This window comes from Giraffa tippelskirchi, chromosome 3, assembly GCF_054371585.1.
Source record: "Giraffa tippelskirchi isolate mGirTip1 chromosome 3, T2T-mGirTip1v1.2.pri, whole genome shotgun sequence".
NCBI lineage: Eukaryota > Metazoa > Chordata > Mammalia > Artiodactyla > Giraffidae > Giraffa > Giraffa tippelskirchi.
The window spans coordinates 64,255,443-64,279,119 of NC_137277.1; the positions used below are offsets into that span (position 1 = coordinate 64,255,443).

General features: G+C 38.3%; 1 protein-coding gene across 1 annotated transcript in view; it reads right to left on the reverse strand.

Moving 5' to 3' along the window:
- TUBGCP5 (tubulin gamma complex component 5) overlaps positions 1-23,677 on the reverse strand; it is a 56,341-nt gene that overhangs the window by 6,998 nt on the left and 25,666 nt on the right. Inside the window, exons 8-19 of the mRNA XM_081583123.1 lie at positions 19,497-19,586; positions 18,948-19,041; positions 18,231-18,477; positions 16,304-16,506; positions 15,035-15,150; positions 12,940-13,208; positions 11,741-11,939; positions 10,416-10,604; positions 9,421-9,603; positions 4,724-4,808; positions 4,489-4,609; positions 3,820-3,998 (exon numbers count right to left, since the gene is read on the reverse strand). Of these exons, the coding sequence (XP_081439249.1) occupies positions 3,820-3,998; positions 4,489-4,609; positions 4,724-4,808; positions 9,421-9,603; positions 10,416-10,604; positions 11,741-11,939; positions 12,940-13,208; positions 15,035-15,150; positions 16,304-16,506; positions 18,231-18,477; positions 18,948-19,041; positions 19,497-19,586 (1,975 nt within the window). The remainder of the gene's footprint in view (positions 1-3,819; positions 3,999-4,488; positions 4,610-4,723; positions 4,809-9,420; positions 9,604-10,415; positions 10,605-11,740; positions 11,940-12,939; positions 13,209-15,034; positions 15,151-16,303; positions 16,507-18,230; positions 18,478-18,947; positions 19,042-19,496; positions 19,587-23,677) is intronic.

Consider the following 23,677-nt stretch of genomic DNA (forward strand, 5'->3'; position numbering starts at 1 on the left):
ACCCATGTAAGACGGTAGGTGTTGCAAGAGGGCATCAGAGGGCAGACACACTGAAACTATAATCACAGAAATCTAGCCAATCTGATCACACGGACCACAGCCTTGTCTATCTCAATGAAACTAAGCCATGCCGTCGGGGGCCACCCGAGACGGACAGGCATGGTGGAGAGGTCTGACAGAATGTGGTCCACTAGAGAAGGGCATGGCAAACCACTTTAGTAGTCTTATCTTGAGAACCACATAAACAGTATGAAAAGGCAAAAAGATAGGACACTGAAAGATGAAGTCCCCAGGTTGGTAGGTGCCCAATATGCTACTGGAGATCAGTGGAGAAATAACTACAGAAAGAATGATGGGATGCAGCCAAAGCAAAAACAATACCTAGCTGTGGATATGACTGGTGATAGAAGCAAAGTCTGATGCTGTAAAGACCAATACTGCATAGGAACCTGGAATGTTAGGTCCACGAATCAAGGTAAATTGGAAGTGGTCAAACAGGAGATGGCAAGAGTGAACATCGACATTCTAGGAATCAGCGAACTAAAATGGACTGGAAATGGGTGAATTTAACTCAGATGACCATTATATCTACTTCTGTGGGCAGGAATCCCTTAGAAGAAATGGAGTGGCCATCATGGTAAACAAGAGTCTGAAATGCAGTACTTGGAGCAATCTCAAAAAAGACAGGATGATCTCTGTATGTTTCCAAGGCAAACCATTCAATATCACGGTAATCCAAGTTTATGCCCCGACTGGTAATGCTGAAGAAGCTGAACTTGAACGGTTCTATGAAGACCTACAAGACCTATTAGAACTAACATCCAAAAAAGATGTCCTTTTCATTAGAGGGGATTGGAATGCAAAAGTAGAAAGTCAGGAATCATCTGGTGTAACAGGCAAATTTGGCCTTGGAGTACAGAATGAAGCAGGGCAAAGGCTAATAGAGTTTTGCCACGAGAACGCACTGGTCATAACAAACACCCTCTTCCAAAAACACAAGAGAATACTCTACACATGGACATCACCAGATGGTCAACACTGAAATCAGATTGATTATATTCTTTGCAGCCAAAGATGGAGAAGCTCTATACAGTCAGCAAAAACAAGACCGGTAGCAGACTGTGGCTCAGATCCATGAACTCCTTATTGCCAAATTCAGACTTAAATTGAAGAATATAGGGAAAACCACTAAACCATTCAGGTATGACTTAAATCAAATCCGTTATGATTATACAGTGGAAGTGAGAAATAGATTTAAGGGACTAGATATGATAGACAGAGTGCCTGATGAACAATGGACAGAGGTTCGTGACATTGTACAGGAGATAGGAATCAACACCATCCCCATAGAAAAGAAATGCAAAAAAGCAAAATGGCTGTCTCAGGAGGACTTACAAATAGCTATGAAAAGAAGAGAAGTGAAAAGCAAAGGAGAAAAGGAAAGATATTCCCATCTGAATGCAGAGTTCCAAAGAATAGCAAGGAGAGATAAGAAAGCCTCCCTCAGCGATCATTGCAAAGAAAAAGAGGAAAACAACAGAATGGGAAAGACTAGAGATCTCTTCAAGAAAATTAGAGATACCAAGGGAACATTTCATGCAAAGATGGGCTCGATAAAGGACAGAAATGGTAGGGACCTAACAGAAGCGGAAGATATTAAGAAGAGGTGGCAAGAATATACAGAAGACCTGTACAAAAAAGATCTTTATGACCCAGATAATCAAAATGGTGTGATAACTCACCTAGAGCCAGACATCCTGGAATGTAAAGTCAAGTGGGCCTTAGAAAACATCACTACGAACAAAGCTAGTGGAGGTGATAGAATTTCAGTTGAGCTATTTCAAATCCTGGAAGATGATGCTGTGAAAGTACTGCACTCAATATGCCAGCAAATCTGGAAAACTCAGCAGTGGCCACAGGACTGGAAAAGGTCAGTTTTCATTCCAATCCCAAAGAAAGGCAATGCCAAAGAATGCTCAAACTACCGCACAATTGCACTCATCTCACATGCTAGTAAAGTAATGCTCAAAATTCTCCAAGCCGGGCTTCACCAGTACGTGAACCATGAACTTCCAGATTTCAAGCTGGTTTTAGAAAAGGCAGAGGAACCAGAGATCAAATTGCTAACATCTCCTGGATCATCGAAAAAGCGAGAGTTCCAGAGGAACATCTATTTCTGCTTTATTGACTATGCCAAAGCCTTTGACTGTGTGGATCACAATAAACTGTGGAAAATTCTGAAAGAGATGGGAATACCAGACCACCTGACCTGCCTCTTGAGAAACCTGTATGCAAGTCAGGTAGCAACAGTTAGAACTGGACATGGAACAACAGACAGGTTCCAAATAGGAAAGGAATACGTCAAGGCTGTATATTGACACCCTGCTTATTTAACTTATATGCAGAGTACATCATGAGAAACGCTGGGCTGGAAGAAACGCCAGCTAGAATAGAGATTGCCAGGAGAAATATCAATAACCTCAGATATGCAGATGACACCACCCTTATGGCAGAAAGCGAAGAAGAACTAAAGAGCCTCTTGATGAAAGTGAAAGAGGAGAGTGAAAAAGTTGGCTTAAAGCTCAACGTTCAGAAAACTAAGATCATGGCATCTGGTCCCATCACCTCATGGGAAATAGATGGGAAACAGTGCAAACAGTGTCAGACATTATTTTTTTGGACTTCAAAATCACTGCTGATGGTGACTGCAGCCATGAAATTAAAAGACGCTTACTCCTTGGAAGGAAGGTTATGGCCTACCTAGATAGCATATTGAAAAGCAGAGACATTACTCTGCCAACAAAGGTCTGTCTAGTCAAGGCTATGGTGTTTCCAGTAGTCATGTATGGATGTGAGAGCTGGATGGTGAAGAAAGCTGAGCGCCGAAGAACTGATCCTTTGAACTGTGGTGTTGGAGAAGACTCTTGAGAGTCCCTTGGACTGCAAGAAGATCCAACTATCCATACTAAAGGACATCAGTCCTGGGTGTTCATTGGAAGGACTGATGTTGAAGCTGAAACTCCAATACTTGGGCCACCTCATGCGAAGAGTTGACTCATTGGAAAAGACCCTAATGCTGGGAAGGATTGGGGGTAGGAGGAGAAGGGGATGCCAGAGGATGAGATTGCTGGATGGCATCACCGACTTGATGGACACGGGTTTGGGTAGACTCCGGGAGTTGGTGATGGACAGGGAGGCCTGGCGTGCTGCGATTCATGGGGTCGCAATGAGTCGGACACGACTGAGCAACTGAACTGAATAACACTGCCACTGTTCAAATATCTGATTTTTCTCTTCAGAACTTCCTCTAGAACTGGTTTTAATATGTGTAAGAAGAGCAATTTTATTTACTCTATGAGTTAGTTCTTATATTTAAGAAAAAGTTACATAATCTGGGTGCATTTTCCGTCTTACACTCCATACTAGCCTGACAGACTTTTTTTAGGTTTCCATTAATAAAAAGTGAAGCCATTTTCCAGGGATAGCCCTGTTATCACTGGTGAAATTTAAAGGACTACGTGGCAAGTTCTGATGGCAATTCCAAAAGAGGAGCTCTGGGTGTGTCGTCCCAAAGGGTCACTAGACAAGAGAAAGAGCATTCTCTGGAGACATGTGCTCTGGCATGTTTAAAAAAAAAAAAGAAAAGCAAACACTTAACCCACTGCCATGTTATTTTATGATCAAGTTTTTAGTACATAATATCTTCACATTTACAGCCTATTCTGCATGCTTCTTTGTATTTATAAACATATTACAAGTAATTCTCCATGAACATATGTACATATGGTGATAAAACTGAACGAATGGACAGACACAAACCCTGGTCATGATGTAGTTGTGTAAGCTGTTCACAAAGTGCATGAGCTTCACTCTTAAGAGGAACATACGATGAATCTGCAGTCTTACTGGCTCCTTCTGTGGTCCAAAATGAGCAGCTGTGTCTTGGTCACCTAAAAGTTCTTCTTTAAGTTGTGATTTGTCAGCAGGATTAGCTAGTTCTGTAAAGGAACAAAGAGGAGAGGGGGTGGGAAGAGCATCTACTCAGACCTCACCTGCACTACTGCCCTAGGACTTGTGATGGTGTGATCATTGGCCCTGTAAAGAACACTTGTCTGGATGCACAGCAGGGACACTACCTTCCCTATCTGGAAGGTGAAGCAATAAGTGCTGCCGTATCACTCTGATTATCAATGTCATCAAAAATGTAAAAACAAAGTTCCATTAACTTGTCATTAAAATTTTTTCATATAACCCCCAAATTTTAATTCTGGTTAAATTCTGGTTAAATTCCTAATTTAGTTATTGTATATTAGATTAACCATACTGATTCAAGGAAGTTAATTCTAATGTCTGTAAAACTATTATGTAATGCCATAAATTTATGTCATTCTGGTACCTGTGTATACATAAAAAATGACCTAAGACCACCAACCTCTCTGAAAAGAGCTAAAATTAAATTATAATTTATGTGCTGAAAACAAATCTTACCACCAAATAATAAAACATCCAGGCTATATTTTGCCCATTTTATTTGCAGTAAGAGAAGGAACACCTGATTATAAATTTTTTGACATTCCAAACTTATAACAATGTCCACAGGCCATGGGACCTATGAAAGCAAAAACAGAATTTTCACTGTTTAGACTCAGAATAGAAAGTAACCTGTTACTTGTATGTCTTAATTTTAACAGAAAATGTTCTTACAAAGAATACCAGCACATACCTTATAGCTCAGGGTCAGACCATCTAAGATATGAACAGGGAGTTTCTTCTTAGCTGTGTCAACATTTTCAAAAGATATAGATAGACTAGATAAAGAGATATCAGCTTTAGCTATTTAGCATTTTAATTTAATTTATATATTACAAAAAGATATTTCATAAAAGGAACACAAATATTCCAATAAAAGTATATTTTCTAAGCATATGTTGCAGAATAGAAATCATGTTTTAGAAACAGGAAAAGGGGGTAAAATTTTAAAATAATGGGTTTAACTATAAAAAATGAGATAGAGTAAACCTACTTAGGAAAAAAGATGAAGTCAGGGAAGGTTAACCTACCATGTGCTTAAACCTGGCAGAGTTTAGCAATAGGCCCAGGAGACAGACCCTCTGCTGAGGGTGGTGCAAGTGTGTGTGTGTGTCTTGGGGAGGGGCACTCTTCTCCTTGCCCTGGAGAGCACACAGGCAGTGTGTGAGCAAGCATGGAGTCTGCTCCTAAAGCAAAGGCGTCACAGACTGCTTTATCCACTCTTTCCTAATAAGTTTGAGTGTAACTCTCAATAAAATGCAGCTACCATTGGGCATGGAAACGTCCCTGAGCCAGGCACTTGTCCTCAGAATAGTTCTGTCAGTGGACTGAGCAATGACATGACTCTCCCACGATTACAAAGCACCTCTGACAATGTCTGTGAGCAGCCCACAAAAGATTAACTCTAAGGCCTTACAACCAGAGATACAAAGGGCAGTGTGTGATTTATGAGTTTAGCCAATTCATTCCACGTCACAAGCTAGTTAGAATTTTTTAGTACGCAAGTGCATCCACTAAGTACTTAGTAGGCACCTACCGAATACCTTATTTGTCAAGTGCTGTACAAGCAGGTGATAAAAAAATCAATCCCTCCCCCTCTTCCAGAGGCTCATAGCCCAGAGCAAATGCTCAGTCACCCTCTTGTCACCAAGCAGACACAGGGTACTGCACCAAGCCAGATGGGCAGATCACTGATGGCCATGCCCACGGGAGAGCAGGTAACTTATGTAACTGGGGAGTACAAAAAAAAGTGAAGGCTCCTGGGAGAGAGGGTACAGTTCTCAAGGAAACCAGGAATATTCTTGAAATGGAAATCTCTGAATTTCCAAATCTCTGAAATGGAAAGCATGGTGGAGAAAGTACACACTATGTCTGTACCTTTGTGTGTATAAGAAACAAGGTGGGGAGCTAAACAGTGAAAAGTTTTCTCCCTCGTGAAAAGCTCAGCCTATCTGCTCTGAGGCACAAAGGAGCCTGAGCATGAGTGTTAGTGGGGTGACTCATGTCCTGAGTGGCCCTGTAGGGTCAAGTGGAAGGGAGAGACTCTGAGACAGCTGGTTAGGAGGTGGCAGGGAGTGCTCAAGTGAGCACCGAGATGGGGAATATTATCCAGGAGGCAGAACTGAGGGACTAAGGGTGTGTGGAGGCTGGCAGAGAGGAAGGAATCTAAGGTGAGCTTGGGCCCATCCCACTGGGCACTGGTGAACAGTGGTGTCCATCTAGGAGAAACAAAGGGCTAAGAAAATGATGAGCTCAGTTATATATACATGACATTTGAGTAAAGTCATGAAGGGCTGGTTGTGCAGATGCCTGGGCCAAAAATACAGATTTGCAGGTCATTAGGGGTTGCTGAAGCCATAAACATGGAATGAAGATGCCCAAGGCAGGAGAGCAAAAAGCTATACCAAGGGTAGGTGAAGGCCAAAGACCCATAGGGAAGTTGCTGATGGAGCACCAATGACATGGGAGGGGTGTGAGCAGGGCAGGGGAGCCTGGAACCGAGGAAACTCATGGGTTCAGACTCAGGAAGCTTGAGGGCACAGACAGGCATCTAGAACACATGGAAGCCATAGGCGAAGGGGTCCCAAAGTGATGGCTCATCTGTATTGAGTTAAATCTATGAAAGAGAAACTCAATAAAAATACCACCATGGTTTTTGCTTTCATTTTTCTGGGTAGAACTAGACAAAACGATAAAGTACTTTTGGAAAAATAAATAAGCAAGAATAGCCAAGAAAGCCCTATTGCTGAAACAGAATGCTACTAGCAATGTGAATAAAAAACAGTAAAACAGGACGAAAAATCTAGAGACACAATGCATATAATGAGTGCATATGAAAATTTAATGACAAAGGGGTAATCAAATAAATAGGGAAAAGAATTTTTTTAAAAAAGAAATAAACAATGGCAACCAATCATCTGGAAAAAGATAAAACTGGATCTATTTCTCATGTTTTTTACCTGAGTAAACTCTAAATGGTTCAACATCTAAATGTTGAAAAAAAATCCATTAAAGCATTAAAAGAAAACCTGGGTGAATTTCTTTATAACTAGGAAAGAGTAAAACTTTCTTAACTATGACTCAAAATCCAAAAGTAGTAAGAGAAAAGACTGATACGTGGTAAATACACTATGATACATACAATAAAAAATGACTGCATGACAAAACAAAAAACTGTTATACCATAAGCAGAACAAAAAGACAAATGTCAAATTAGGAAACCTATAGAAAGAGCTTCTAAGGAATTCCCTAGTGGTCTAGTAGTTAGGACTCTGTGCTTTCCATTGCAGGAGGCATGAGTTCAATCCCTGGTCAGGGAACTAAGATCTCACAAGCCTCACAGCACAGCCAAAAAAAAAAAAAAGAGAGAGAGAGAGCTTCTAAAAACAAAGAGGATAAAGACCAATAAATAACTTGATACTGACAGAAACAGTGGCAAAAGATATGGGTAGTTCACTTTAAAACGCAAAAATAAACATATGAAAAGATGACTAAGAAAAATGTAAATTAAAACTATATTGAGACAGCATTTTTCATCATCAGACTAGCAAAAATCCAAAAGTCTGACAACATATTCTGTTAGTGAGGTTGTGGCAAAAGCTATATTGGTGGGAGTTAGAAAAAATACAGCTTTTCTAGGGACTTCCCTGGTGGTTCGGTGGCTAAGACTGAGTGGGTCAGCAGCCAGACTAAGAGTACCTTTGCATCAATGATTTTAACTTAAAAAATAGAGCCGTTTTATACAATTAAATTAAAAAAAACAAAAACAAAGCAATGACTAAAAGTAAAAAAGAAAACAAATGAACCCAACCCTGTATCAGTGCTATAATAACATGGAGAATTAGTCCAAGTAACCTTGAAAGACAGGATTCTGATGACTTGAAAGTACAAAGAAGAGAATAAAGTCACAAGCATATTTTAAATTCTCAGAGGGTTTGTTGCTGCTATTGTTACTTTGGAACTATTATGATTTATTATAGAATAAATCCAGTAAGTATTTATATTAATGTGTTGGTAACCACTCAAGGGGAAAGATACAAAAGAAAATCAAAGAAGTGAAATCTTGTAATCTTTAATATATATTGGAAATATCAATATGAGCTTATGATTCATTTTCCTTTTTCTACTTATTTCCTAGCTCCAACCACTGAGTAAGTCCAGAAGTATTGATAATCCAGAACAGATGAACACTCTGGGACACTGAGCAAGGGCCTTGAAAGTCACAGAATAGACAGGACCAGTGCTCCTGGGGGAGGTGTACTGCCTGGGGCAGGAAGTGCACAGGACAAGCCCAGATATCCAGTCCTAAAAGCAAGGATGCTCTCCAAGATTACTAGGGTCAACTGAAGGAGTTCCCTTTGGGTAAAAATAGGACAGTCAAAGCAAGAAAAAGGAGTAACTGTAATAGATTGAAGCACTCTAAAAATAACAAAATTCACGAGTTTCTATTGGTAGTGGAAAATACAACCTTAACCTTCCCTGGCCCCCTCTGGGGACTACTGGGCATTAATTTTTTACTATGAAAAGAATCTAGCCGTTACCCTGCTTTTACTAACCAAAGTTTTTGATGAAAATTCTGGTTTTGTACAAAAATCACATAAAAATAAAAGGAATTATTTTATGTACTACTAAGAAGTAGAATCTGGCATGGCTGTGGGGAAAACAATGTTCTAAGTGGCATGAAACAAATGTTAATTATTATTATAACTTTTCAAGGGCCAATGAGGGTACCAAGAAATGTAGCCAAGTAAGGACACAGAATGGGAAAAAGGACTACCAAACAGGATGGAAGATGAGCCTCTGCCATATAAGTATTACTGGTACCAACGTGGCCAAGTTGCTCAGCAGGTAGGAGGAGGGACGAGGGGGGAAGGTGAGCTCCCTGACTAAGGAAAAGTCAGCACAACACTTTGAAAACAGGCAACCCTGCCTATGAAGCGTGGTGAAATCTATCTCCCCCTCCTAACTGGGCTGGACTCTGACTTGGGTCTGTGGTGGAAGTGAGGGTCTGTGAGGCCTGGAGTTCAGGCCCTGGCAGTGCCAAGGGCTCTGCTCTCACTCTCTCAGAAAACCACCTGTGAACCACAATGAAGGTTGGTACAGCTGGCTGGAGAGAAAGAACCATGGGGCAGGAAGTCGGCCAGCGTGGACTCCAGCCACGTGAGCAAGGTCATCAGATCCTGAGAGACCACACGGTCCCATCTCACATCTCCTCTCACTCAGTTGGCAAGTGGCTGCTGCCTTGGTTTTCTAATGTGTAAAATAACATTAATAAACTCACATGGATCGGTGTGAGGATAAAATAAGATAGCATAAAGAAGTCATAGAAGAGTTTGGGGCACATGGGTTATTTTATAACATTTAAAAGAAAAGGTGCCTCCCATATTTTACCGTGAACTGTCTTCAGGATAACGTTGTCCTACTGCTTCTTGGAGCTGGACATTAAGAAAAGACACATTCTGCCAGGTTTCATTTTCCCTTATTTTATCAAAAATTGATGTGTAGAAGTCATACATGGTATCTCCCCCTTCCATTAAGAAGAAATTCCTCATGGCCTGCAAGTATTCAACCAACCTGAATGAAGAGAAAAGTCACAGAAACATCTTAGGCCCATAAAATAGGATTCTAGACCAGTACCAGGTTTTGTACATCATTTTCAGTGAAACAGGTTTACATACTACATTTACTAAAATCAGAAATACTAAAACATTTTAAAGACTTTCAAAAATAAAAAACAGCATATTGCTTACTTTTAATAATCAGAGAGGTATGTTATTTTCCTGTAACTGAAAAAATCTGGCAAACTTACTAAAGTGTTACAAAAAAGGTTAATCCAAATCATGATGAATTTCCAGTTAATATTCAGGGCATTTTTCCCTCAGTCTTTTTATCTATGCATTAAAAAAAAAAAAGAGTTCTTACCATTTTATACATCCTGGATTTTTTTACAATTTAAGAAACTTCACATTATTTAAAACTCTATAAACTTACATGAACTTTACAAAGTTCATGGAGATAAATACGCCATATTTTAATATGGATATGCCATATGGTATTTATAGATATGCCATAATTTAAAACACAAGTTATCTATTACTAAGCAATTTCATGTTTTTCCCTCTGATAGCAAATTTTGTGATACACAAGCCTTTTTGTGTAACAAGCTTTTACTGTGTTCATTTGGGATAAATTCTCAGAAACAAATTTCATATAAAGTTAAGAAAACACTGATGATTAACTGATCCTCTCAAAAGAAAAGTGTTCATTGCATATCCATTCCCTATTGTAATAAAAATTAGCTCGAAATCTAGGTTAAAAATAATTTCAACTATTTTTCAAGTATAAAAAACTACCATCTACTTCCCAAACTTAACCATTGCTCATACCTATAATCTTTTTTCAGAGTTCGCATGAGGTTTCCACAGCAATCTAGATATTGCTTGTCAATATGGGGATAGAGGCAAGATCTCAGCGTTAATTCAAAAGTCTGGCAAGTCACAGATTCTGATGATCTATCCACACATACGTCTCCACCAGCAAACTTCTCATGAAAGTCACTCTGTTCCAAATACAACCTTTAATATAAAAACATGAGTTTTCTTTTTAAGAGGTGCTGTCAACAGAATTCTCTCTTTAAAAAAAAAAACAAAACACTCAGTTCCTTTTTTCCTTTCAATGGAGGTACAGTTGATTTAGAATATTTTATTAATGTAAGTTTCAGGTATACAACACAGCGATTCACAATTTTTTTACAGGTTATATTCCATTTATAGCTACTATAAAATATTGACATATTCCCTGTGCTGTACAATATATCTTTGTAGCTTATTTATATTATACATAGTAGTTTGTACCTCTTAATTCCCTGCTCCTATGTAGCACCTCCCCCATCCCACTCTCCACTGGTAACCAATATTTTGTTCTTTATATCTATGAGTCTGTTTCTTGTTATTTCACCAGTTTGTTGTATTTTTCAGATTTCCCATATATGTGATATCATATATTATTTGTCTTTCCCTGACTTATTTCACTGAAGTATAATACCCTCTAACTCTATCCATGCTGCTGCAAATTGCAAAATTTCATCTTTTTAATATACCACATCTTGTCTATACATTCATTTCAATAGAATTCTCTTTAATCAAAACTCCAGGCCCATTTTTATCTTTAGTCTTAAAAATGCCAATTATCATAGAAATAGAAATCTTTTTCCTCAAAATAGTCTTTGTGTGAAATAGTCCTTCACACAGTTGCTTTTGCCCTAAAAGATCAAGTACAGAGGAGGTCTTTCTAGCCATTAGGCTGAAGACAGTGACTGATGGCCACTAAACGATAAACAGGGTACTCATTGTGTGGGTATTAACAACTTATTTCCTCAGGCTAAGTACCTAAAAACACTTTCTAAAGTGCCAAGACACACAGGGAAGGTCTGACTCAGCATGTCCCAGGACTGCAACTTCTATGAGCATCTGCTATATGAGCGGCAGTGCTGCCCATGGGCTTAAAGCACCTGACAGTCTGTGGACTTTCACAATAACAAGGATGGCAAATTATATATTTGAAACAAGTGAACACAATATATTCTTGTATTTCATTCATTAGAAAGCAGAGAATAAAGGTTTCTATTTTAAAGGCTGGAAAGCCCTACCTGGCAGAAATAAACAGATTCTGCCATTTCAAACATCAAAAATCCAGCAGGTATGTATCACACCTTGCAAAATTAATTGCCAGCAGTGGATCGTGAACATCATCCAATTCAAGATGCCTCTCGGCGATGGACTGCATCTTTATCAGGGTCTCTCTGGTGGCCTGCTGCTCAGTGAGGGCCTGTGCAGTGAAGTCTTCTCCACGTCGAAGACGAGACTGTACAGACTCCAAAAAGAGGGTATACAGACTTTTTCTTTCTGCATCTGAAAACAAAAATGTGTAAGGTGAACTATGTTTTAGTAAATAAGGAACTACAAGAATTATTAAGTAAACTTATATAAATATAGCCTGATATTTTTCCTTCAGCCTGTGAAGTTCTATCCCTGTTTTGTTATGTTACCCTTACAGTATAGTACCTTTAGTACAACTAAACATTTTTATACCCTCTGTTAGACAACTGCAAAGTTCATGGTCAAACATTCAAAATACAAGCTTGTTTTTTTCTGAACAGAGTAACAGACCAAACAGGATGCCTGAGAGTTAACTTGCCACCACACTAGACAGCACTATGATAACACTAACATGAGTCATAGTTTACGGGGAAAAACACTTCCAACAGTGGCCCTGTAAAGTTCTTTATGTTTTATTACTCAGTAAGAAAGGAAATATTCCACAAACTGAAAAAATATTAAAGTAGACATAAAATAATTCAAAATAATTAACATAGCATTAAGGTGATTTACAAACAAAACAAGTAAGGTCACACCTATACTTCTCAGGGCCTTTTTAGTCAGATGATAAAAACTTCAGTATATTGCTTAAATTACACTGCTCAAAAAAGACCATATATAATATAAACTTTATATAATATAAAAAATTATATCAAGATTTCCTCAAAATCTATAGTCAAGTCTGAACTGCTCACCAACAAATTCCTATCTGCCAGAGTTCATGTCCTCAGATGCCAAATGCTGCATTGCATTAAGAAATTCCAGAGAATTACTATAAAGGACCAGTCCTAAAGCAACAAGAATAAGGAAGATGCATGTGGAACATATCATCACTGCCTTTCAAACACCATGCTCAAAGTCTCCAATGAGGATAATCTGTTTTCAGCCAAGAGCAGCATGATCTATTAATTTGATCATAGTGATAATTTCCATGAAAATAAAAGGCTTTGATCATTTCCAAAGTGCAAAATAATGGCGTATCTCAGGATGGCAAGTATGAGGAAGGAACTGCTGCCCCACCACTAAGGGGTACCTCTGGCTGTGGCCTGGCATGTGGTGCTCTCCGTGCACTGCAGGTTCTTCAGCAGCTGCATTGACTTGCCAGCCATTATGATCTGCTTGAGGACGGGTTTCAGGAAGGACACCATGGTGTGCTGCCTGCTGGAGAGCCCTTGATCACTGCCAGAACTGGCACTAGCATTATCACTCATTTTTTCTTCATTTTCTGTCTTTTCAGATACACTGTATAGTGTGTAGGTTGCATACCAGAAGTCTCTGTGATTTACTGGAACATTTTTGTTTCTACAGGGATTCAAAAGAATTTTAAACTTTAACCTTTCTTTCTTAAAAACAATATACCTGCTCTAACTTATGCATGTTTTCCAGACATTCCAAAATACAGTAATATCAATGATTAGTAAAACAATGCAATCTTTAGGTAAAATGGGACTTACCTGACTTCAGTTTAACATAGAAAAATGGATTAATATTCTGAATGGCATTGGTAAAATCTAACAAGCAGAAAGTTTCCTGAATCGGAATTAAACAAAATTTGATTAATTTGGTTTTCTCTAAAGGTAGAATAAATTACCTATTTTGCCATCTCCTATGAAAGTAAACTCCAGATTTCGACATCTTTTTTTCCACATAAATTTCTAGCTGGACTGTTCAAACAATGAAACGAGGGTTACTCATCCCCCTCTAAGGAGACTAAGAATCCTGATTTTACAGTAATCCTCATGTGCAATAGAAGAAACAGGACATTATGAGAGACTGAAGATTCAGATAAAAGAAAAGCCAGTTCATTTTATATAAGCACTGTGTAAACCGGGCTACCTTTCTGTAACTCTAAGAAAGCTATTCTCCCTGATGAGTTAAATGGATACCCATCAATTAAAACACGTACCTCTACACAATGCAGAACTTAAGACTGAGATAAGAGAGTGCAAACAGTTCTACACTGCAGCTTCTATGATTCTGTTCAGAAAAATCAATTAAGTGAAGGGGAATCGTCACAAGTGGATTTCATGATGATTAAGATTTTCCTTAACTGTTTTATTAAACAATATACTAAAAAGATTTAAAAAAAAGAGTAGCTAACTAGGAGAAATAAATATATTAGAGGTATGTTTGGTAATACTTTCTTTTATCTCATCATTAATTTATTCTCTTTGATTGCCATTAATGAAGCCATTTGACATCACCTAATTCACCACTTCATGGCAAATAGAAGAGGAAAAATTCAAAGCAGTAACAGGTTTTCTTTTCGTGAGCTCCAAAATCACTGTGGATGGTGACTGAAGTCATGCAATTAAGACTCTTGCTCCTTGGAAGAAATGCTAGGGCAAGACTAGACAGCGTATTTAAAAGCAAAGACATCACTTTGCCGACAAAGGTCCGTCTAGTCAAAGCTATGGTTTTTCCAGTAGTCATGTACGGATGTGAGTGTTGGACCATAAAGAAGGTTGAGCGCTGAAGAATTGATGCTTTTGAACTGTGGTGCTGGAAAAAACTCTTGAGATTTCCTTGGACTGCAAGGAGATCAAACCAATAATCCTAAAGGAAACCAACCCTAAATTTTCATTGGAAGGACCGATGCTGAAGCTGAAGCTCCAATACTCAGGTCACCTGATGTGAAGAGCCAACTCATTGGAACAGACTCTGATGCTGGGAAACATTGAAAGCAAAAGAAGAGGACGGCAGAGGATGAGATGATTAGCTAGCATTACCGACTCAATGGATATGAATTTGAGCCAAGTGTCGGAGATAGTGAAGGACAGGGAAGCCTGGCATTCTGTAGTCTATGGGATGCAAAGTCATGACTTAGTGACTGAACAACAATTCATTTCAAAGGACTCGGTGTGCCTTTCACCATACCAGCCATCCATAAACATACTATAATCCAAAAAATGCAATTTGCTAATACAGAAAGCTGTGAATTGACATAAAACTTGGAAAAAACTTTTTTGGTGGCTGGTACCTGATGTCTTCTATTTATATAAAAATGCAAGAGAACTTACCTGTGGTGACAACACAGCTCTATTATTGGAACTGCCCCCCCCCCCATATCATCTGAAGCCAATGGAAATGTTGGGGAGAAGAGCCAATGTCTGGTGCGCCTCCCTCACCTCTGGATGATGAACTCCCTGGCAGAGTCGCACAGGTGCCCATGCACGATCCACTCATCCACAGTCTGCAGGTAGGGCCGCACAGTCTCCACCCAGAGGGAGAAGAGTAACGAGACCTGAGGAGATGCACATCCATTCTCAGAACTCCCTCGTCCTTGGATAAGCTGAGACTCAAGCATTTCTGAAGCACCTTTTAAGAAGTGATTCCTGTTTTTTTTTTTTTTGCCACACTGGCCACGTGGGATCTTAGTTCCCCAACCGGGGATCAAACCACGTCCCCTGCAGTGGAAGCACAGAGTCTTAACCACTGGATCACCAGGGAAATCCATCTATGTTTTTTGAAACAAAGTAAGAAATTAAAAATCCAAAATACATGCTATAAAATCTTTATGAAAAACCTCACTTAAATATGAGAAACCATACTGTCCATAACAGTGCTTTCTTAGTAGTGAAAGTTACACAGGAGCAACAGTTCTAAACTGGACAATCCAAACCCTATCCAAACAGTGCTATTAGCAAAATGTCCATTAACAACAAGGAAGTGATTTCATTCTACTACAGTTATTAATAAAAAAGAAAGTACAGAGATGAAAGAAATCAACTTCCTTTTAATTGAAATGCAGTACCAAAATGGTGAGGAAATAAGGGTCACACCAACAAACTAGGCGAAACACCTAAGTTATGTGCCCAAGCAAACCTGCAGCTATCTACATCAAAGTCTCTAGTTAGATTTCCATTTTTAAATTATAGTAAAAAAATATACTATCTTAACCAAAGTGCACAGATTGGCAGTTTTAAGTATATTCACACTGTTGTGAAAATAGACCTTTCTAATCTTTTGCATGCCGCAAAACTGAAACTATGTACCCATTAACTATCCCCTTTTCTCTTCTTCCCCAGCTCCTGGTAACCAACATTCTCATTCTCCTCTCTGTTTCTATGAGTTTGGCTACTCTAGACACATCATATAATAAATTTGTATTTGTATTTAACAAAGGGTATGGTGAATATCTGTATCGAAGTCAGCTAGGTATTTTTCCCATCTTGCTTTTATTTTATGTTTTGCTCTATTTTTGCCACAGTCATCTGGTGAGCTTGGCAACTACAGCTGAAAAGCTAGTTTTATGCAGCCTCAAATTTAGAAGCTAATTTAAAAACTCACAACTGTCTGACACACCATTTTTACAAAGATCTACAACAGGCTATCCACCACTCCTATTCTGAGCAGAATGAGTCACACACAGTGGACTAGACAAGGATCCCACCTACAGTTTGCTCAGAGGCTTCTCCAACATTGTCGTATTCAAGAATGGCTTTGTACAAGGTGTTGAGCAGATGAGATGCTCGGACAACATTTCGAGTGTCAGGTGGAACTTCTGCTACTCCAGTACTAAACACTTTGTGCAGAACTTTGAGTTGAGCCAATCGAGGTGACAACTTGTCCACCACTATTGCAAGAGTTACTGTAGTATCTGCAAATATCAAGAAATCAAACTCCTTAGCAAGGAAAAATATCTGCATTCGAAATGTGATATAAATGCTAAGCCACTTATGGAAAAGCATGGAATATTGGAGGACGGTTTTTCTTTTTTCTTTTTTAATTTACTTTTGGCTGCACTGAGTCTTTGTTGCTGAACGCAACCTTTGTCTAGCTGCACTAAACAGTGGCTACTCTAGTTGTGGCTTCTCATTGGGTGTCTTCTCTTGTTGCAGAGCAACGGCTCTAGTGAGCACGAACTTAGCTGCCCCACAGCATGTGGGATCTTCCCAGACCAGGGACTGAACCTGTGTACACTGCACTGGCAAGCAGACTCTTAACCACTGGACCACGAGGTGAGTCCAGGATAGTGGGTTTTAATCTCATGTTACAAGGAACTAATTTCCCCAAGAAAGAACTCCCTAAAAGAAGGAAAAGACAATTCAGCAGAAAAATAATTAAAGGAACTGACAATTCACAGGAAAGGAAATTCAAGTGATTCTTAAACATACAGAAAGATGTTCAACCTCACGAAAAAAAGACTACAAAATAAAACTAGACTGGGCAAATAAAACAGAATATAGTGGGCTACTGTTTCAGTGAGGGGAGGCAGAAAAGGGTGAGTAATAAGGGCAGCAAGAGCTAGTTCCCTGGTCAGGAACAGCTGTGAATCCTAAATATGGAGGTGGTAATACAAATCTACACATGTGGTAAAATGCCAAAGAACTAGAGAAAGACTGACTTACCTCCTTGAAAAACAAGCACCTGCAAAAGTGGTGAAACCCATGTCAGGCCTGCAGACTAGTTATGGTATTGTGTCAGTGTCAATCTCCTAGTTTTGATTAATGTATTTTAGGTGTCAACACAAAGGATGCTGGGTGATGTGAACATGGGACCACGATGTACAATTTTTTTTACAACAGTTGCATATAAAAGTTAAGGGAGAAAAACCTGCACTGGGCTACCATTTTCACCTAACATACTGGTGAAGATCCAAAAGTTTGATAACACACTGCTGACAAGACTGAACAAATGCATACTCATATATATTCCCAGCAAGGGTGAAAAGTTATTTATCTATACCTCCACGGAGAACAATGTGACAATAACTACTAAAATCACATAAGCCATCACATACCTTTTGATTCAGCAATCTCACTCTTAAGAATCTGTGCTATAGGTAATCTGCTGCACATGTGCACAATCACTGATATGTAAGTGGTTCTCACTGAAGCTGGCAACAGGAAAAGATCAGACACAGCCCAAATGTCTGTGAAAAGGGCACTGGTCTACAATACAGCCATACAACAAAATGCTCAGTTGGTAAAAAAAAAAAAAAAAAAAGAATGAGGAGGCTCTTTAATTAAATACTTGTATGATTTAATTCTCAAAATTTAAATTAGAAAACAATTTGAAGACAGTAGTGAAAAGACTACTAGGCCTGTGGATATGAATATGTATTGCTTTCATATGTCTAAATTATACCTGGAAGGATGCTCAAGAAATGCATCACTTGGTTGCCTCTGGAATGGAGAACCAGTGCAGGAGAAAAAATTTTTGCTGTAAATCTTTCTATACTGTTTGGATTTTTAGAGATATGAATGGCTTAAAAATACAAATTTAAAATAATTAAAAAAAACGAGTGTATTCAGGACAATTACTTATTTGCCATGTAAATTTCAAATCATATCAATTATTAAAGGAAGAATATTTAAATACCATTATTGATGATGCACTTCTCAATTTCTGCAAGTTCTTCTTTGAAATTAATGAAGTATTTGTATAGGGCCCACATGAAAGCCTGGTATGTTCTAAAAGGTGCTTCTGTTGATTTCTTAGGAACAGAACCATTTCCAGGTAATATGCTTTCAGAACTATGCCCCATGACTTCATCAATGAATTCCTGGAGTCGAAACACAACCTGGCCATATGCTGCGATTTGTTCTAGCACTGATCGCAAACAGCTCTACAACAGAAGCAAACCACAATGATTTATAGTCAGACTTCCACAGGAATTCTAGTGAGTATTTCCCTCACTATAAAATATTTCTTTTGTGACTGCTTGAAACAGTATGCTTATCAAAAGACAAAGTAATAAAGTAAATATTTAGTTTTACATTCAGAGGAAACAGCTTAAGTATTAAATTTTATACAGTATAGAACTGTGGCTTATACTGTTTCAAAACACATAAAAGGTATATGTACTACAGGCAAAAAATTATAGTAGATAGCTTTCCCAATACGAAATGACAGAAAATACAAAACTAAATATGAACACCACAAACAATATTAAAGAATTCTCCAAGCACTCTAAAGACACAAACTTAATTTTGCCTTCTGAAACTTGTTTAGTAGTTAATTTCAATATTGCAAAATGCTATAAAATTACATAACCATGGTTTATATAAATCTTAATTACAAGCACAAATAACTTACATGTGTCAAATGAGTTACTATAATATTGTTCCTCACAGTTACTTTTCCATCAATCAACTGAAATATAAAGAGCTTTTTTACCCCTGAAAGTAACCTGAAATGAAATGAAAAGATGAATATAAGTCTAAAAAAATATTCACTACAGTAATGTCTAGGAAATTCAAATAAAGATTCCGAACAGAAAGGTGAGGGAGGGCAAAGAGGTAATATAATCAGAAAATAAAAGACATCAATCTTTTCATCTTATTATTTTAAGACTCAACATATTTCAATTTCATCTTTAAAAAAGTCCAAAACAGTGTTGTTAAAGCATTTCCTCACATAGGTGATGGTCAAAACACATCTTCCCACTTTTGAGAACCAGAACCTGGAAATCTCAGCAGGTAACAGCACTAGATTAGGTGCCTAAGGACCTGTTTTGGGTTCAAATCTAATGGCCTATTTTTAATATGCATGTGAAATACCCTCAAACATCTTTCTTTAAAAAATCAAAATTCTGCTTCTCATTAATAAAGTCTTTAGACTATGAATTAGGTTAACGGATCTTACCATAGGGTTTCCCGAATAACCTGTGTTTCAGTAACAAAAACTCTGTCATCTGGAACATATAACGGGTCACTGCTGTACAAATGTTGGTCCCTATTAGATAACAAACATCAAATGTCAATGAAAAGATGTTTCATTAAGTAAAGTTAGCAGTCTCAAAGAATATAAGTAATTTACAAGCAATTTAACAAGTACTCAATGAGCTAATAAACATACACATGCTTTAAATTTCCTCCCATATTCATTTTCACAAGTCAACTGAAATACTCTCCAAGAAGCACTTTCAGAATATTTGTTATGTTTATTGCTGACTTAAGCAAATATTTAAAATTACGTATTGTTGTTTTGGGAAAAATTGTTAACTATTTTTACAGTAAGTGCATGAAAACAGAAATCAAATAAATGGCCTAATATATACCAATCCATCCACTTTGAAAATAAATCAAAGACAGACTATAGTTAAATAATAACTTTGTTATGAAATTAAATAATTAAAGTCATTAATTAAAAGCTAAATTTATCAATTCAATTGAAATTGACAAAAATTTCAAGAAAATTTGAGATTTGTTTTCCCTTCTCACTTGGCTGCCTTGGGAATAAACCCTTTCCTGCTGCAACCGTGGTGTTTCAGAATTTGGCTTGCTGCTCATTAGGCAAACAGATCTAGTCAGTCGAGGAAATGAACACAGGGTAAGTGGCAAGTGTAAAGTGTTATAAAGAATAAGTGACTGAGGAGAGTGGATGGCAGGACCTTAAGCTAAGAATATCCTCTCATAAGCACACCAAAATGACACCTTACCGCAGAAAGAAAACCTGATGAAAAACACTGGAACATACCAGAAAATATTAAAGAAGGAACCACAAGACAGGTGGAGAGGTAGACTTGCAATATGATCAAATCCATTTAACCCCTAGGTAGGTGACCCACAAACTGGAGAATTATTACAGATGTTCTCCCACATGTGAGCCTTTGCTGGATACCTGGTACCAGAAAGAGGAGAACATTTAGCTTCAAAGGCTAGTAGGGCATGATTGCAGGATCTCTGTAGCCTTGAGCGAAATACAGACTTCACTCTTAAAAGATACACACAAAATCTCAAGCAGGCCAAGATCAAGGACAAAAGGAGCAATATGATAGGAACTTGGGCCAGACCCACTTGCTGGTCTTGGAGGGTCTCCTGGGGAGGTGGGAGATCGTTGGTGGCTCACACTGGGGACAGACACTGGTGGTAGATATATCAGGGAGCATTCACCTGCATAAGCTCTCGTGGAGGCTGACATTTTGGCACCAGCCTGGCCCTAGCCAACAGCCTATAGACTCCAGGGAGTGCAGAGACACCTCAAGCGAAATAACAAACTGGGCAGGGATACAGTCTCACCCACCAGAAGACAGGATACCCGAAGACTTCCACTTCCTGAGCCCATAGCCACTTCTATACATGCCCTAAGATATGACCCTGCCAACAACAGGGACAAGACCCAGTTCTACCCACCAGGGGGCAGGCACCAGCCCCTCCTGCAGGAAGCTTGCACAAGCCTCTAGACCAGCCTTACCCACCAGGGGACAGACATCACAAGCAAGAAAACCACAGTCCTGCAGCCTGTAGACTGAGTCCACAAATGCAAGCCAGATAATACCCTGGGACCAGCTGGCTCCTGGCCCTTGTATGCGAAGAGGGGAGGTGCACTGTTGGGACACATAGGACATTTCCTACAGAGGGCCACTTCTACAAGATTGAGAAATGTAACTCACCTACCACATTCATAAAAATATAAATAGCAATTTAAACAAAATGAGGTGACAGAGGGAATATGTTTCAGACGAAGGAATAAGATAACACCCCATAAGAGTAAGTGACATAGAGATAGAAAATTCATCCAAGAAAGAGTTAAAAGTAATGATTGTAAAGATGATCAAAGGATGTGAAAGGAGAGTGGATGTACAGAGAAAGAAATTAGAAGTTTTTAGGAAAAAAGTGAGAAAATAAAAGGAACAACTAAACAGAATTGAGAAATACAGTAACTAAAAACTACACCAGAAGGAATCAACAGTGGACTCAATGAGGCAGGAAACAGATCAGTGAGCTGGAAGACAGAGCAGTGGAAATCACTACTGTTGAACAGAAAAGAGAATAAGATGATAGCAGATCAGTTTTTAAGAGACCTTTGGGGCAACACTAAATGTGCTAATATTTACAGGATAGAGGCCCCAAAAAGAGATGAGAGTAAAGGGCTTGAAAAAAATATTTGAAGAGGTAATAGCTGAAAACTTTCCTACTCGGGAAAGGAAACAGTCACCCAAGTCCAAGAAGCACAGAGTTTCATACGGGGTTAACTCACAGAGGAGCACACCAAGACATACTGTGATCACAATGACAAAAATTTGAAGATAAGATTATAAAAAGGAACAATGGAAAAGCAACAGTAACATACAGGGAACTCCTATAATGCTATCAGCTGATTTTTCAGCAGAAAATCTGCAAAGAGAAGGGAAGAGACTATAAAATGCATTTGAAATGAACAGATCAGCAATTTAAAACAGCATGTATGTATATAGACTGCTATACAAAAACCTCATGGTGACTGCAAAACAAAAATCTATAATAGGCATACACAAAAAAAGGAAAAAGATATTACTCAGCCATTAAAAAGAATACATTTGAATCATTTCTAATGAGGTGGATGAAACTGGAGCCTATTATACAGAGTGAAGTAAGACAGAAAGAAAAACACCAATACAGTATACTAACACATATATATGGTATTTAGTTAATCGGTAAAGATAACCCTGTATGCGAGACATCAAAACAGACACAGATAAATAGAACAGTATTATGGACTCTATGGGAGAGGGCGAGGGCAGGATGATATGGGAGAATGGCACTGAAGCATGTAAATTATCATATGTGAAACAAATCGCCAGTCCAGCTTCGATGCACGATACAGGGTGCTCGGGGCTGGTGCACCAGGATAACCTGGAGGGATGGGATGGGGAGGGAGGTGGGAGGGGGGTTCTGGAAGGGGAAAACATGTACACCCATGGTGGATTCATGTCAATGTATGGCAAAACCAATACAATATTGGAAAGTTAAAAAATAGATAAATAAACTAATTTAAAATAAAAAAAAAGAAATTAACAGATCAGCAACTTAAAACAAGCATGTATGTATATAGACTCCTATACAAAAACCTCAGGGTAACTGTAAAACAAAAATCTATAATAGGCATACACAAAAAAAGGAAAAAGATATCCACACGTAACATTAAAGATAGTCATCAAATCATAAGAGAACAAAAGAAAGGGGGAAGAAAAGATCTACAGAAACAAATCCAAAACAGTTAATAAACTGGCAACAGAAACATACTTGTTGATAATTACCTTAAATGTAAGCAGACTAAATGCTCCAACCAAAAAACACAGTCTGGATGAACAGGTACAAAAACAGGACCTGTATACATTCTGCCTACAAGAGACCCACTTCAGATCTAGAGACACATACTAAAAGTGATGGGATGCAAAAAGGTATTCCATGAAAATGGAATCAACAGAAAGTTGATGTAGCAATACTTATATGAAACAAAACAGACTTTACAATAAAGAGTTACAAGAGACAAAGAAGGACATTACACAATGACCAAAAGATCTATCCAATAACATATAATGGCTGCATAAACATATATGCAGCCAACATAAAAGTACCTGAATGTACAACTAAAATGTTAACAAATCTAAAAGGACAATTGATAGTAACCCAATAATAATGGGAGACATTAATATCCACTTATATTAATGGACAGAGCATCCTGACAGAAAATAAATAGGGAAATATAGGTCTTAAGTTATACATTATGGTAGATCACCTTACTGATATTTATAGAACATTCCATTTGAAAGCAGTAGAACACACATTCTTTTCAACTGCACATGGAACATCCTCCAGGACAGATTACATGCTAGGCCACAAAGCAAGACTCAGTAAATTAGACGGAAATCATATCAAGCATCTTTTTCAATCACAATGCTACGAGATTAGCAATCAACTATGAGAAAAAAAAAAGCTGCAAAAAAAAAGTGGGTCATGGGTCATGAAATCAATGAGGAAATAAAAAAATACCTGGAGACAAATGAAAACACAAACACATTAATCCAAAGTCTATTTACTGGACATAGCAGTTCTAAGACA